The sequence below is a fragment of the Orussus abietinus genome, unplaced genomic scaffold (assembly GCF_000612105.2).
Source record: "Orussus abietinus isolate OABI.00-Male unplaced genomic scaffold, Oabi_2.0 scaffold342, whole genome shotgun sequence".
NCBI classification, from domain to species: Eukaryota; Metazoa; Arthropoda; class Insecta; order Hymenoptera; family Orussidae; genus Orussus; species Orussus abietinus.
This window is the reverse complement of record NW_019394615.1, coordinates 32806-49726: the sequence shown is the minus strand read 5'-3', so window position 1 is coordinate 49726 and position 16921 is coordinate 32806. Positions and strand designations below refer to the sequence as shown.

Genomic DNA, 16921 nt, shown 5'->3' with positions numbered 1-16921 from the left:
GGTACCTTCCTTGTAAGTAGAAGACACCCAGATCCAGGATTCAGGAAGATGTCCAGCAGGAACATCGTCGAGAGCGGTGCTCTCCAGGATCGTTTATGTCGGACGTTAAATATGCTAATTTAATGGCTAGGTAGTGGCGACTCCGTATTCTCCAACCAGGAGTTTAATGGTGACGGGAAACTGTCGAGAGGAAATGAACCCCTCCCATGGGAAAACTGAGGAGGAAGTCCCAGATAGCATCTAGGCTCTAGCNAGGTATCCTAGATAGTGCTGATCCTCCAGCCTAGACAATTTTTCCTGGTTAGTCAATCTCAAACCTAGTATTGGATTCAATTTATCATCTAGGGCCTTGTATTGTTAGGTTAGCATCATTGCTAGGTCTTATCCATTTGGAAAAGTGACTAGGAAGTCCCTGATAGCATCTAGGATCTAGCTAGGACTTCCACTTTAAGAGTTACCAGCTATGGTTTAGGTATCCTAGATAGTGCTGATCCCCTATCCAAGACAATTTCTCTTGGTTATCGCCAATCTCAAACCTAGTATTGGATTCAATTTATCATCTAGGGCCTTGTATCGGTAGGTTAGCATCATTGCTAGGTCTTATCCATATAGAAAAATGACTAGGAAGTCCCAGATAGCATCTAGGATCTAGCTAGGACTACCACTTTAAGAGTTTCTAGCTGTGGCCGTGGTACCCTAGATAGTGCTGGTCTCCTATCCAAGACAATTTTTCTTGGTTATCGCCAAGCTAAAACCTAGTATTACATTCAATTTCTCATCTAAGGTCTGGTATTCCTAGTTTGACACCATTGCTAGGTCTTATCCATATAGAAAAATGACTAGAAAGTCCCAGATAGCATCTAGGATCTAGCTAGGACTTCCACTTTAAGAGTTTCTAGCTATGGCCGTGGTACCCTAAATAGTGCTGGTCTTCTATCCAGGACAATTTCTTCTGGTTGTCATCAAGCTAAAACCTAACTTTGGATTCAATTTCCCATCTAGGTCCTTGTATCGCTAGATTGGCATATCCTAGATAGTGCTGATCCCCTATCGAAGCCAATTTCTCCTGGTTAATGTCACTTTAAAACCTAGTATTGGATTCAATTTCTCATTTAGATTCTTGTATCGCTAGGTTGGCATCATTGCTAGGTCTTATCCATATAGAAAAATGACCAGAAAGTCCCAGATAGCATCTAGGATCTAGCTAGGACTTCCACTTTAAGAGTTACCAGGTATGGTTTAGGTATCCTAGTGCTGGTCTCCTATCCAAGACAATTTCTTCTGGTTATGGCCATGCTAAAACCTAACTTTGGATTCAATTTCTCATCTAGGTCCTTGTATCGCTAGATCGGCATCATTGCTAGGTCTTATCCATATAGAAAAATGACTAGAAAGTCCCAGATAGCATTTAAGATCTAGCTAGGACTTCTACTTTAAGAATTTCTAGCTATGGCCGTGGTACCCTAAATAGTGCTGGTCTTCTATCCAAGACAATTTTTTCTGGTTATCGTCAAGCTAAATCCTAGTATTGGATTCAATTTATCATCAAGGTCCTTGTATCGCTAGATTGGCATCATGGCTAAGTGTTATCCATTTGGAAAAGTGACTAGGAAATGCCTGATAGTATGTAGACACTAGCTAGGATTCTACTTTAAGAGTTCCTAGCTATGGTACCCTAAATAGTGCTGGTCTTCTATCCAAGACAATTTCTTCTGGTTGTCATCAAGCTAAAACCTAACTTTGGATTCAATTTCCCATCTAGGTCCTTGTATCGCTAGATTGGCATATCCTAGATAGTGCTGATCCCCTATCGAAGCCAATTTCTCCTGGTTAATGTCACTTTAAAACCTAGTATTGGATTCAATTTCTCATTTAGATTCTTGTATCGCTAGGTTGGCATCATTGCTAGGTCTTATCCATGCAGAAAAATGACTAGAAAGTCCCAGATAGCATCTAGGATCTAGCTAGGACTTCGACTTAATCAGTTCCCAGCTAGGACTAAGGTACCATAGTGCTGATGCCCCAGCCTAGACAATTTTTTCTGGCTATCATCAAGCAAAATCTTAGTATCGGATTCAATTTCTCATCTAGGGCCTTATATCACTAGGTTGGCATCATTGCTAGGTCTTTTCCCTATGGAAAAATGACTAGAAAGTCCTAGATAGTATCTAGACTCCAGCCAAGACTCTAAGTGTTCCTAGCTATGACTTCGGAAACTCCGAAATTTGCAATGATCGTTCCAAAGTAATTGTAAATTTCGTTCTAACTATGAATTACCGCTTTTTGCACGGTTAAGTGAATTCTCTCGATTTACGAAGCTGTTAGAAAAGCCGTTCGTATAGTTTCTACTCGAGGGAACAGTTTGTCGTTTGTTATTCCTTTCTGTCATTCCCGTCGATGCAATTTAAAGGGTTGGACATTCGACAGGGAACTCCCTGGCGATGGTCCAACCCTTTTTATCAATTCCATGGACGACGGGGAATTACAGGAAGTCAAATTGGATCACCCAAACGTATGACTCGGTTCTGGTCCAAAAAAAAATAGTAAACAATCCAATAAATTTGGGTGGAAATTCCCTGTGAAGATTGCATTGCATATTGCCTATTCAAAGCATGGACTGATGACTTTCAGGAGGGTTCTTAAAATTACACACTGTTAATAAAAAAATTCTGTGAATTTTATAACATGTTACAAAATATAATGATGAACTGATGAGAAACTAAGTAGACTTTCAACAATTCCAACCGGAAATAAGTGTCACTAACCAAAACCAGAAGAGATGATCAGCTCCAAGTATGACCCATCAGAAGCGTTGCATATCTAATTAGCGTGTGGTCAACGTCTGGTTGACTTTAGATGATTTCATAATTTTGTTAAGACATCCATTGATGATCTGATGAGGAACTAAGTAGACTTTCAACCATTTCAATCGGAAATAAGTGGCACTAACCAATACCAGACCAGATGATCAGCTCCAAACATAATCCATGAGGAGCGTTGCATATCTAATTAGTGTCTGATCAAATGACTGGTTGACTTTAGATAATTTCATAATTTTTCCAAGATATCCATTGATGATCTGATGAGGAACTAAGTAGACTTTCAACCATTTCAATCGGAAATAAGTGTCACTAACCAATACCAGACCAGATGATCAGCTCCAAACATGATCCATGAGGAGCGTTGCATATCTAATTAGCGTCTGATCAACGTCTGATTGACTTTAGATGATTTCATAGTTTGTTAAGATATCCATTGATGAACTGATGAGGAACTAAGCAAACTTTCAACCATTCCACCCGGAAATAAGTGTCACTAACCAAAACTAGATCAGATTATTAGCTCCAAACATGACCCATGAGGAGCGTTGCATATCTAATTAGCATCTGATCAACGTCTGGTTGACTTTAAATGATTTCATAAGTTTCCTAAGACATCTATTGATAAACTGATGAGAACCCAAGTAGACATTCAACAGTTCCAGCCTTGAAAAAGTGCTTTTGGCCGAAACTAGACCAGATGATCATCTCAAAACATGACCTATCAGAAGCGTTGTACATCTAATCAGCGTCTGATCAACGTCTGGTTGACTTTAGATGATTTCACAATTTTCCTAAGTCATCTATTGATGAATTAATGAGAACCCAAGTAGACATTCAACAGTTCCAGCTTTGAAAAAGTGCTTTGAGCCGAAACTAGATCAGATGATCAGCTCCAGACAGGACCCATCAGAAGCGAAGCATATCTAATTAACGTGTAATCAACTTTTCCAGCCTTGAAAAAGTGATTTCAGCCAAAACCAAACCAGATGATCAGCTCCAGACATGACCTATCAGAAGCGTTGTACATCTAATCAGCGTCTTATCAACACGTGGTCGATTTCAGACAGTTTCATCAGCACCGGATCAGTTCCCCACCATTATCCCACCCAAAAAATAGGATCAACACCCTTCAAATCATACAAAAGTCTTCCATCTACGTCCAAAAGTTATAAGAGATATTTTGCAACACGTACCTTGTAGATTCCCGTAGGGACATAAATCTGCCTGTCTACACCTCCAGCCAAACTGACGTTATCTTCGGAGTAGAGAGTCTGCAAAGAAGAATTACATCCTCGATAAAGATTGCACGCGATTCGTAAAAGCTGAAATAAAACATATTCTCCCTAAAAGAAAGAAAAAAATTATTCCTCGCGAGAGAAATAAGTAATTCACAAAGTAAGACGCGTTCAACGTGGATGATTGTTATCACCGAACCGTGGGCGATAAATTAGCAACAATGATAAAATGAATAATGTCCTCTGGGAAAAAAGTGTCTGATTCGAATGAAATTAAATTCTTTAAACAAACTGAGAAACAAAGGAATTTCACGGATGTCCGGATTCATATTTACATGGCAAAATTTCGAATGATTCGGTGCACCAAGTTGGAAAAAAAAAATATTGCATATTTTGACGTTTTGATACATAGACGTAGATTTTTCATGGGAACGTCAAAATTGTACAAGAACTTTGACGGTTTCATATGTAGACGTGGATCTTCTATGAAAACGTCAAAATTGAATAAATATCTTGACGTTTTCATATGTAGACGTGGATTTTCTATGAAAAAGTAGATTTTTTATGAAAATGTAGATTGTCTATGAAAATGTAGACTGTCTATGAACACTTAGTTTGTCTATGAAAACGTAGATTGTCTATGAAAACGTAGATTGTCTATGAAAACGTAGATTGTCTATAAAAACGTAGATTTTCTATGAAAACGTCAAAACTGTATACAAATTTTGACGTTTCCATATGTAGACGTGGACTTTCTATGAAAAAGTAGATTTTCTATGAAAACGTAGATTTTCTACGAAAACGTCAAAACTGTATACAAATTTTGATGTTTCCATATGTAGACGTGGATTTTCTATGAAAACGTCAAAATTAAATAAAAATGTTGACGTTTTCATATGCAGACGTGGATATTCTATGAAAAAGTAAATTATCTATGAAAACGTGAAATTGTATAAAAATATTGAAATTGTATAAAGATTTTGACGTTGTCACACGTAGACATGGATTTTTTATGAAACCGTCAAATTTATATAAAAATTTTAACGTTGTCATACATACACGTGGATTTTTTATGAAAACGTCAAAATTATACCAAAACTTTGCCGAACTATCACTTTAAAACTGAAATGCACTTTGACGGTAAATAAAAAATACATAAATGATGGTAAATAAAAAATAGCAAACCACAGAATTAATTATACAGCAACTCAATAATTCTCTGTACTATCACTTTGAAATTGAAATACACTTTGACGCTTATCGCGACGTCAAGGCTTTTTGAAAATTAGTTCATCGGATTTTACCGCCCAAAGTTCGGAGTGCTCGGCACTTTTTGTCGTCGTACCAAAGTGAGTACGGGAAAAATTAACCAACTTTTTGGAAAAATTTTCCAGCCCTCCCTTCGGCTCGTATTACGTACCTTAAATGCAACTGATGATTCCACTTACAATTAGAATTAGAAATTGCAGACCTTAAGAGGATATGAAAGGGGCTAAGAAATTTAATCGACGTCGATAAATTAAAATTCATGTATTCCCTTTTTGATAGGAACGTCATTTTGAATACTCAAGTAGTAACATAAGCTGGCGCGTCCCATTACCGACATTTATATTTATGTCGAAGTCTTTTACGGATAATGATAATGATAATCCACGATAAATTAATAAACTTTTGATGAAAAATGAAATTTCCTGAGTTTCAGGACCTACTTTAGCGCCTCCATATTCCCGTGGCGAAATTTGAAACTAATCGGTACCCCCAATTCGGGGAATACTTTCCTCAACGATTTAACCTCTCAGATAGATATGGGTTGACTCTTTCATATTACCTTAAGGTAGTTCAATTGTATTATTAACATACCAGTTGACTTCCTCGCATCTTGGTCAAAGGCAAGGAGTAAATCGATCCCCTGGTCTTCCCTATGGGCATCATCAATACGTCATCCCAATGGACCTTCCATGTCATCGAAGCAATGTCAGCTTCCAACTTGAAGTGTCTGAAAACCGCAAAGAATGACCAATTAATAATGAATCGATATCATCAATATGTCATCCCAATGGACCTTCCACGTCATCGAAGCAATGTCAGCTTCCAACTTGAAGTGTCTGAAAACCGCAAAGAATGACCAATTAATAATGAATCGATATCATCAAAACGTCATCCCAATGAACCTTCACGTCATAGAAGCAATGTCAGCCTCCAACTTGAACTGTCTGAAAACCGTGAAAAAGGAACAATGAACAACTTGAAGTGTCTGAAAACCGCAAAGAATTACCAATTAACAATGATCAATGAACAATGAATCGATATCATCAATATGTCATCCCAATGAACCTTCACGTCATAGAAGCAATGTCAGCCTCCAGCTTGAAATGTCTGAAAACCGTGAAGAATGAACTATGAACAACTTGAAGTGTCTGAAAACCGCAAAGAATGAACAATGAACAGTGAAAAATGCATCGACATCATCAATACGTCATCCCAATGAACCTTCACGTCATCGAAGCAATGTCAGCCTCCAACTTGAACTGTCTGAAAACCGTGAAAAAGGAACAATGAACAACTTGAAGTGTCTGAAAACCGCAAAGAATTACCAATTAACAATGATCAATGAACAATGAATCGGTATCATCAATATGTCATCCCAATGGATCTTCCACGTCATCGAAGCAATGTCAGCTTCCAGCTTGAAGTGTCTGAAAACCGTTAAGAATGAACAATGGACAACTTGGAGTGTCTGAAAACCACAAAAAATGACCAAAAACAAACAAATGATCAATGAACAATGAATCGGTATCATCAATACGTCATCCCAGTGGACCTTCACGTCATCGAAGCAATGTCAGCCTCCAGCTTGAACTGTCTGAAAGTCGTAAAGAATGAACAATGAACAACTTGAAGTGTCTGGAAATCGCAAAGAATGAACAATGAACCATGAAAAATGAATCGGCGTCATCAATACGTCATCCGAATGGACCTTCCCCATCATCGAAGCAATGTCAGCCTCCAACTTGAAGAGTCTGAAAGCCGTAAATAATGAAGAATGAACAACTAGAAGTGTTTGAAAGCTGTAAAGAATGAACAATGAACAACTTGAAGTGTCTGGAAACCGCAAAGAATGAACAATGAACCATGAACAGTGAAAAATGAATCGGCATCATCAGTACGTCATCCCGATGGACCTTCCACATCATCGAAGCAATGTCACCCTTCAACTTGAAGTGTCTGAAAGCCGCAAAGAATGAACAATAATCAAAGATCAATGAACAATCAACTTGAAGTGTCTGGAAACCGCAAAGAATGAACAATGAACCATGAACAGTGAAAAATGAATCGGCATCATCAGTACGTCATCCCGATGGACCTTCCACATCATCGAAGCAATGTCACTCTTCAACTTGAAGTGTCTGAAAGCCGCAAAGAATGAACAATGATCAAAGATCAATGAACAATGAATCGGCTTCATCAATATTCATTACTATCACGAATGAAAGAAGGAAAATCGACGACAAAGAGTCCTTATCATTGTAAATCCTGTGATCAGAATCTCGAGCTACTTTGAAGGTGGAAACGACGTCGTAAAAAGTGTAAAAAGTATCTCGAGCAGTCTTCACTCCCGATTAAGACGAAACGTTTTACGGCCAGTTTTAGCTTCGCTTAATCTAATTCGCAATCTCCTTGTGCAACATTAAAACGTTAAAGGGAACATTAAACAGCTTGAATGACGTCGACAGTTTACTATTGGGAATATGCAAATTAGTTGCTCCGCATGTCTGAATCTGTTGCACAAATGTTGACTTAACTGAAGGATGCAATGTGACGATTTTCAGTATTAACTTTCTGACATTTACTATTTGTTTATACATTACAATTTATATCCATCAAACAGCTTGAATGACGTCGAATGTTTACTATTGCAAATATGCAAATTAGTTGCTCCGCATGTCTGAATCTGTTGCACAAATGTTGACTTAACTGCAGGGTACAATGTGACGATTTTCAGTATTAACCTTCTGACATTTACTATTTGTTTATATATATTACAATTTATATCCATTAAACAGCTTGTATGACGTCGAATGTTTATTATTACGAATATGCAAATTAGTTGCTCCGCATGTCTGAATCTGTTGCACAAATGTTGACTTAACTGCAAGATGCAATGTGATTTTTTTTCAATATTAACCTTCTAAAATTTACTATTTGTTTGTATATTACAATTTAGGTCTATTTAAATAAATTCATAGTTTATAAACAATAAAACTCACCGGTATATGAATACCGAAGCCACTACAAGACCGACGACAATTGAACTCAGGACAATTGACAATATGGCATAACCTGGTAGAGCTGAAATCATGAAAAAGGACACTAATTAACACCAGTTGATCATACAGAATTCAATTGATACGTATGTAAGTACAGAGGAACTCGATTAAACTGCGCAGATTACAAATCGCTACGATTTATCGCAACGTGTATAGCAATTTGGTCTTTTCGATCGAATGTTTAGCATCCTGTTAAGGTGATAATGTACTCCATGATAAATCTTTGCAATAAATCTGTGCAATTTCTGCACTGGAACAAGTGTTTGCAATCAATCTGTGCAATATCTACATTGTAACAAATCTTTACAATGAATTTGTGCAATATGTACAACATAGCTATATTGCAACAAGTCTTTGCAATAAATCTGTGCAGTATTTACGGTGCAACAAGTATTAGCAATCAATCTGTGTAATATCTACATTGTAACAAATCTTTGCAATAAATATGTGCAATATGTGCAACGTAGCTATATTGCAACAAGTCTTTACAATAAATCTGTGCAGTATTTACACTGCAACAAGTCTTTGCAATAAATCTGTGCAATATGTACATCGTTGCCAGAAATCTTTACAATAAATTTGTGCAATATGTACAAAGTAGCTGCATTGGAACAAATTGTTGCAATAAATCGGTGCAATACGTATATCGTTGCAACAAATCATTACAATAAATCTATGCAATATGTATAAAGTAGGTGCATTGCAACAAATTGTTGGAATAAATCTGTGCAATATGTACAAAGTAGCGATATTACAAGAAATCATTGGAATAAATCTGCGCAATATGTACAAAGTAGCTGCATTGCAACAAATTGTTGCAATAAATCGGTACAATACGTATATCGTTGCAACAAATCGTTACAATAAATCTGTGCAATATATACAAAGTAGCGATATTACAAGAAATCGTTGCAACAAATCTGTGCAATGTGCAAAATGTAGCTACATTGCAAGAAATCATTGGAATAAATCTGCGCAACATCCACAAATTGAACTAACAAGTGTATGAAGGTGAAAGAATTCGATTAAACCGTACAGGCGATAAATCGGCGGGATTAATCGAAAGGCGTGTAACCACCCTCGGTAATCCCGACGAAGCAGAAATGGCGACTTACAATTATCGGGACACAAGGCGCCATCGAATCCGCATGTCGGCGTATCAGGTGGAGGTTCTAATCTGCCTCCGGACCAGTGAATTCGCCTGCCGGGGACGTACTCCAGGGTCTGGTTCGCCCCATAGTAATTAGCCACGATCTGGGGGAAATGTACCGGACTGAATGGTGACTCGACGGGAATCCCTAGGAGGAGAAAAACCGGGAAACTCGGGGAGGACTCCACGAACTGATTAGAAACTGATCTCCATCTTAGTCTGAGCGAAAAAGTCTCTTTTCACTCTCAGAATGAAATTCGTCGAACCTAAGAAATATGTCTTTGAACGGTATCGAGAAATATCTTTCTGAGTAGTACCAAAGAAATGTCTTTTTGAGTAGTACTAAAGAAATGACTTTTTGAATAGAACAAAAATATCTTTTTCAATGGTACCAAAGAAGTATATTTTTGAGTAGTACCAAAAAATGTCCTTTTGAATAGTACCAAAGAAATATCTTTTTGAGTAGTACCAAAAAATGTTCTTTTGAATAGTACGAAAGAAATAGATTTTTGAGTAGTGCAAAATATCTTATTGAGTAGTACTAAAGAAATGACTTTTTGAATAGAACAAAGGAAGTATCATTTTGAATAGTACCAAAGAAATATCTTTTTCAATGGTACCAAAGAAGTATCTTTTTGAGTAGTACCAAAAAATGTCCTTTTGAATAGTACCAAAGAAATATCTTTTTGAGTAGTACCAAAAAATGTTCTTTTGAATAGTACGAAAGAAATATATTTTTGAGTAGTGCAAGAAGAATATATCTTTTTAAATAGTACCAAAGAAACATTCTATTAATTTCAAGAATAATCATTCAAATCAAATGAACTCGAGTTCATTGGATGCAACAAAGTATTTACTTTGTTGATTCAAAGAATAATTATTCGATTCAATTTCATGGGTACTATTCAAAAAGATATATTCTTTGGTACTACTGAAAAAGATTTTTTTTGGTTACTATTCAAATAGATCCTTCTTTGGTACTATTCAAAAAGATATTTCTCTGGTACTATTCAAAGAGATACTTCTTTGGTACTATTCAAAAAGATATTTCTTTGTTACTATTCAAAAATATATTTCTCCGGTACTATTCAAGAAGATATTTCTTTGGTTCTATTCAAAAAAATACTTCTTTGGTACTATTTAAAAAAATATTTCTTTGGTACTTATCATTTTACTCTCAAGGTATATTCGCTATAATCTCTCCATAGTCTCTCGGCTCAAAATTTTCGAATTTTGGGATTGCAAAGAGTAGGGAAAAAATTTTCGAATTTTGGGATTGCAAAGAGGAATAGGGAAAACATTTTCGAATTTTGGGATTGCAAAGAGGAGTAGGGAAAAATTATCGAATTTTGGGATTGCAAAGAAGAGTAGGGAAAAAATTTTCGAATTTTGGGATTGCAAAGAGGAGTAGGGAACAAATTTTCGAATTTTGGGATTGCAAAGAGGAGTAGGGAACAAATTTTCGAATTTTAGGAGTGCAAAGAGGAGTAGGGAACAAATTATCGAATTTTGGGATTGTAAAGAGTAGGGAAAAAATTGGAAAATGTTTTCCCTACTCCTCTTTGCAATCCCAAAATTCGATAATTTTTTCCCTACTCCTCTTTGCAATCCCAAAATTCGATAATTTTATAATTGCAAAGAGGAGTAGGGAAAAAATTATCGAATTTTGGAATTACGAAGAGGAGTAGGGAACAAATTTTCGAATTTTGGGATTGCAAAGAGGAGTAGGGAAAAAATTATTGGATTTTTCAAAATCTTACCTCAAATTTTGACGTGGCAGGATTCATGTCGAGTAGAGAGTAGTCCGCGATGCGGTCTCCGTTCTCGTCGATATTCACGTCCCCCGTAATGCCTGAAACCATCGATCACTTTGTCACGTTTCGATTCCGCCATCAGGAAAACCGGAAGCGAGGATCTATAAATCAAAACTCACTCCGGGATTTTGTAATCCCTCGATTTTTCATTCGCGATGTGGTTACCTCCGACCAACAAATTGAATTTCAGGGGGAAATAAAAATCCGAAACGCTCGTCGAAACGGAAATTATTGCAGTCGGTAGTGCATCGACAGTAAAAGAAAGACCGATTATAAAATATTTAACGAATACGTTTTATTCCTCAATTAATTGCAAAAGTAGATCAGATGACAATTACTCCATAAACGGTATAAAAATTAAAAAACACTGGACGTACTGAATTGTTTGAAATTTTACCGAAACGCTCGATGAAACGAAAATTATTGCAGTCGGTAGTGCATCGACAGTAAAAGAAAGATCGATTATAAAATATTTAATAAATACATTTTATTCCTCAATTAATTGCAAAAGTAGATCTGAAGACAATTGCTCCATAAACGGTATAAAAATTAAAAAACACTGGACGTACTGAATTGTTCGAAATTTTACCATATGAAGGTGGAGGATTTAAGGACTGTTCTGACACTCGTGAAATTTCAATTTTTTTTTAACATTTGTTTATTAATATTTTCAAAATTTCTTGTAGATATGAAATTTCATGGGTGTCAAGACCTTTCTTATAGTCTCAAAAAATAAACCTTGTATAGTTTGAAATGATTCTATGCACTCAATTCAGAAAAAAAATTCCATAATCGAGATCTTTGTTTCACATTTTAATTTTTATAAACATTGATTTACGTACATTTTCAAAATTTCTTGCAAAAATGAAATTTCATGGGTGTCAAGACCTTTCTTATAGTCTCAAAAAATAAACCTTGTATAGTTTGAAATGATTCTATGCACTCAATTCAGAAAAAAAATTCCATAATCGAGATCTTTGTTTCACATTTTAATTTTTATAAACATTGATTTACGTACATTTTCAAAATTTCTTGCAAAAATGAAATTTCATGGGTGTCAAGACCTTTCTTATAGTCTCAAAAAATAAACCTTGTATAGTTTGAAATGATTCTATGCACTCAATTCAGAAAAAAAATTCCATAATCGAGATCTTTGTTTCACATTTTAATTTTTATAAACATTGATTTACGTACATTTTCAAAATTTCTTGCAAAAATGAAATTTCATGGGTGTCAAGACCTTTCTTATAGTCTCAAAAAATAAACCTTGTATAGTTTGAAATGATTCTATGCACTCAATTCAGAAAAAAAATTCCATAATCGAGATCTTTGTTTCACATTTTAATTTTTATAAACATTGATTTACGTACATTTTCAAAATTTCTTGCAAAAATGAAATTTCATGGGTGTCAAGACCTTTCTTATAGTCTCAAAAAATAAACCTTGTATAGTTTGAAATGATTCTATGCACTCAATTCAGAAAAAAAAACTCCATAATCGAGACCTTTGTTTCAGATTTCAATTTTTAACAAATTGGTTTACATACATTTTTAAAATTTCTTATAAAACTGAAATTTCATTTATAGTCTCCAAATTCACATTGAAAAATTTCAAATGATTCCATACACCCAGTTCAAAGAAAAATTTCATAAAGGAAATTTTTGTCGCCACTTTCACATCACCTTAAGGTCGAAGAGGTCTCGTTTATTAAACTTGTTTTAAATTTGGTTGAATTGTTTCAAATTTCATAATGTGAAGGTGAAAGCAATAACGAAAGTCCCGACACATATGAAATTTCAATTTTTAAAAAATCGATTAACACCCATTTTCAAAATTTCTTATAAAATATTCGGCAACCTAGGTATTTAGGAAAATCTTCTTTACCGACGCCGATCAAGTTCCTCGAGGTGTTTCACATCACCTTAAATGTTTGCAAACTACTTTTTGCCAAAGAGATATTTAAATCCACCCACTGCGGTTCGCGATGTAACCTAAAAATTGTGTATCCTAACCTAAAAAAGTTGTTGAATGCATTCCCATCTCTCGAGAGCTCATCAAAACTTGGTCTTCGAGGTTCGGAACGACCTTAACATCCATGGCGACGATCCAAAATGGGGTAAAAGGACGAAAACTGCCCTCGGGAATATATTCCCCCTTAAAAGTTTGTTCCGCGCCTCAAATTACCCCGTAAAACAGTTCCGGACGCAATATCAATGAAATATGATTCCCGCTCATCAGAGCGAGGCATAAAATCCGAAATTGAGATAGCGGACGTGCTCGCTGCTGTACATTCATTTTTTACACGCGTGTACATCGGAAAAGTCGTGATAAGGTGATAAGAAAGTGCCGTCTAGTTTATGACACCTTTTTACAAACTGGGCGACAAATGGCGACGCGAATATGAAGACCCTGACGCTCATGAACTGCATTTTTAAAAATTTAATTAATGTTTATGAACAAATTTTTAAAAAATAATCAAGCTTCGTGGGAGAGATACCTTCCTTAAGGCTTTCGTGTTCGTGTGGTGAAGTTTTGAATCATTCGATACATCCAGTTCGAAAAAAAGTGACATAAACGAAACCTTAAGGCGATGTGAAAGTGGCATGTGAGAGATCAATCGTTTGTGAAGCTTTTTTATAAACTGGATTTATTGAATCGTTCGACACCCTACCACGTGAATATTAAAGCCCTGAAGGTTCTGATGTTCATGGAACTGCATTTTAAAAAATTTAATAAATGTTTATGAACAAATTTTTTAAAAATAATCAAGCTTAGTGGGAGAGATACCTTCTTTAAGGCTTTCGTGTTCATGTGGTGAAGTTTTGAATTATTCGATACATCCAGTTCGAAGAAAAGTGATATAAAAGATTGACTTTTTAGTTGACACTTTCATGCCACCTTAAAGTCTTGTTTATCTACCTTTTCTCCGAACTTGATAAATGGAATCGTTCGAAAATATCACATGAACATGAATATCCTACATAAGGACCTGCCGTACATATTTCATGACGTAAAAAAATTTAAAAACCCTTATAAACAAATTTAAACAAATGTTCATAAGCGTAGGAACCTTCTCTAGTACCAGCACTTCCACATATAAAAGTTTGAAACAATTCGATACACCCAGTGCGGAGAAAAGTGAAATTAGCGATCGACCCCGACTTTCATATCGCCTTAACGTCTTGTTTATGTATGTACCTTATCTACATTTTCTCGAACTGAATATATGGAATCGTTCGAAAATATCACATAAATATAAATATCCTACATAAGGTCCTGCCGTACACATTTCATGACGTAAAAAAATTTAAAAACCCTTATAAACAAATTTAAACAAATGTTCATAAGTGTAGGAACCTTCTCTAGTACCAGCACATCCACATATAAAAGTTTGAAACAATTCGAAACACCCAGTGTGGAGAAAAGTGAAATTAGGGATCGACCCCGACTTTCATATCGCCTTAATGTCCGGAGGTCCAGAATAACGCAGGCCGAGACATGAATTTCCTACATACGGTCCTGCTGTGCACATTTCCTCGCGTAAAAAATTAAAAAACCCTCATAAATAAGTTTAAACAAATTTAAACAAATGTTCATGAGTGTAGGAACCTTCTCTAGTACCAGCACCTCCACATATAAAAGTTTGAAACAATTCGATACACCCAGTGCGGAGAAAAGTGAAATTTGCGATCGACCCCGACTTTCATATCGCCTTAATGTCCGGAGGTCCAGGATGACGCAGGGGGAGGTGAAACTCGGTGGAAGAGTAACTCACCCTTGAAACTCCTGCCCCACATCCTGCGCGTCAGATTGCCCCCGTCCAGGTTGACCTCTCCCGGCTTCTCGGGGAGGCTTTCCTTAAGGGCGAGGGCGTAGAGGAGGACGGCATCGTAGAAGGCCGTGACGAAAGTGGAGACCGAGCTGTTGCCGAAGGTGAAGTTGTATCTGCTCTGGGCGAGAGACTTCACCTCCCTCGAGAAGTTGAGGTACTCGATGTTATCAGGGGTGCGCGCCGTCACGGTCAGCAGGGATTGATAAGCTTTTCTTGCCTTCTCGTTTCTTTCCTCCGTGTCGCTTTCCACTTTCCACGGCTCGTCCGAGTCGTTGTCGCTGAAAACAACAAATTTAGATTCAATAGTGATGTATAGTAGGGAAAACTTAGTAGGCTTGTTGAGCTTTTTTTTCCTTTACTCCGAGTCGTTGTCGCTGAAAACAACAAATTTAGATTCAATAGTGATGTATAGTAGGGAAAACTTAGTAGGCTTGTTGAGCCTTTTTTTCCTTTACTCCGAGTCGTTGTCGCTGAAAACAACAAATTTAGATTCAATAGTGATGTATAGTAGGGAAAACTTAGTAGGCTTGTTGAGCCTTTTTTTCCTTTACTCCGAGTCGTTGTTGAAAACAACCAATTTAGATTCAATAGTGATCTATAGTAGGGAAAACTTAGTAGGCTTGTTGAGCCTTTTTTCCTTTACTCCGAGTCGTTGTTGCTGAAAACAACAAATTTAGATTCAATAGTGATGTATAGTAGGGAAAACTTAGTAGGCTTGTTGAGCCTTTTTTCCTTTACTACGAGTCGTTGTTGCTGAAAACAACAAATTTAGATTCAATAGTGATGTATAGTAGGGAAAACTTAGTAGGCTTGTTGAGCCTTTTTTCCTTTACTACGAGTCGTTGTTGCTGAAAACAACAAATTTAGATTCAATAGTGATGTATAGTAGGGAAAACTTAGTAGGCTTGTTGAGCCTTTTTTCCTTTACTACGAGTCGTTGTTGCTGAAAACAACAAATTTAGATTCAATAGTGATGTATAGTAGGGAAAACTTAGTAGGCTTGTTGAGCCTTTTTTCCCTTTACTCCGAGTCGTTGTTGCTGAAAACAACGAAAATCGTCATTTTGTAAGGTTTTTAGGTTCCTCGTTCATCTCATTCGAGGAGTTGTTGCTGAAAACCATGAAAATCGAACATTTTTTAAAGCTTTTAGGTTCCTCGTTCATTTCATCCGAGGCGTTGTTGCTGAAAACGACGAAAATCGACAATTTTATAAAGTATGAAATCAAAGATTTAATTTCATAACTTTGTATGAAATAAAATACTTAATTCCATAACTTTGTATGAAGTGAAATATTATTAATTTCATAATTTTGCATGAAATCAAATATTTAATTTCATAACTTTGTATGAAATCAAACATTTAATTCCATAACTTCGTATGAAATAAAAGATTTAATTTCATGATTTTGCATGAAATCAAAGATTTATTTTCATAATTTTGCATGCAATCAAATATTTAATTCCATAATTTTGCATGAAATCAAATATTTAATTTCATAACTTTGTATGAAATCAAACATTTAATTCCATAACTTCGTATGAAATCAAAGATTTAATTTCATTTCTTTGAATGAAATCAAAGATTTAATTTCATTTCTTTGAATGAAATCAAAGATTTAATTTCATAGCTTTGCATGAAATCAAATATTTAAATCCATAACTTTTTATGAAGTGAAAAACTTAATTCCGTTACTTTGTATGAAATCAAAGATTTAATTCCATAAGTTTGTATGAAGTGAA

General features: G+C 35.9%; 1 protein-coding gene across 1 annotated transcript in view; it reads right to left on the bottom strand.

Annotated features, from left to right (window-relative positions):
* Positions 1–16921, bottom strand: part of LOC105704270 (atrial natriuretic peptide receptor 1) — an 82207-nt gene that overhangs the window by 43782 nt on the left and 21504 nt on the right. The window contains exons 5-10 of the mRNA XM_023432874.1: positions 15125–15459; positions 11296–11387; positions 9501–9639; positions 8326–8407; positions 5918–6053; positions 4016–4093 (exon numbers count right to left, since the gene is read on the bottom strand). Coding sequence (XP_023288642.1) covers positions 4016–4093; positions 5918–6053; positions 8326–8407; positions 9501–9639; positions 11296–11387; positions 15125–15459 — 862 coding nt within the window. The remainder of the gene's footprint in view (positions 1–4015; positions 4094–5917; positions 6054–8325; positions 8408–9500; positions 9640–11295; positions 11388–15124; positions 15460–16921) is intronic.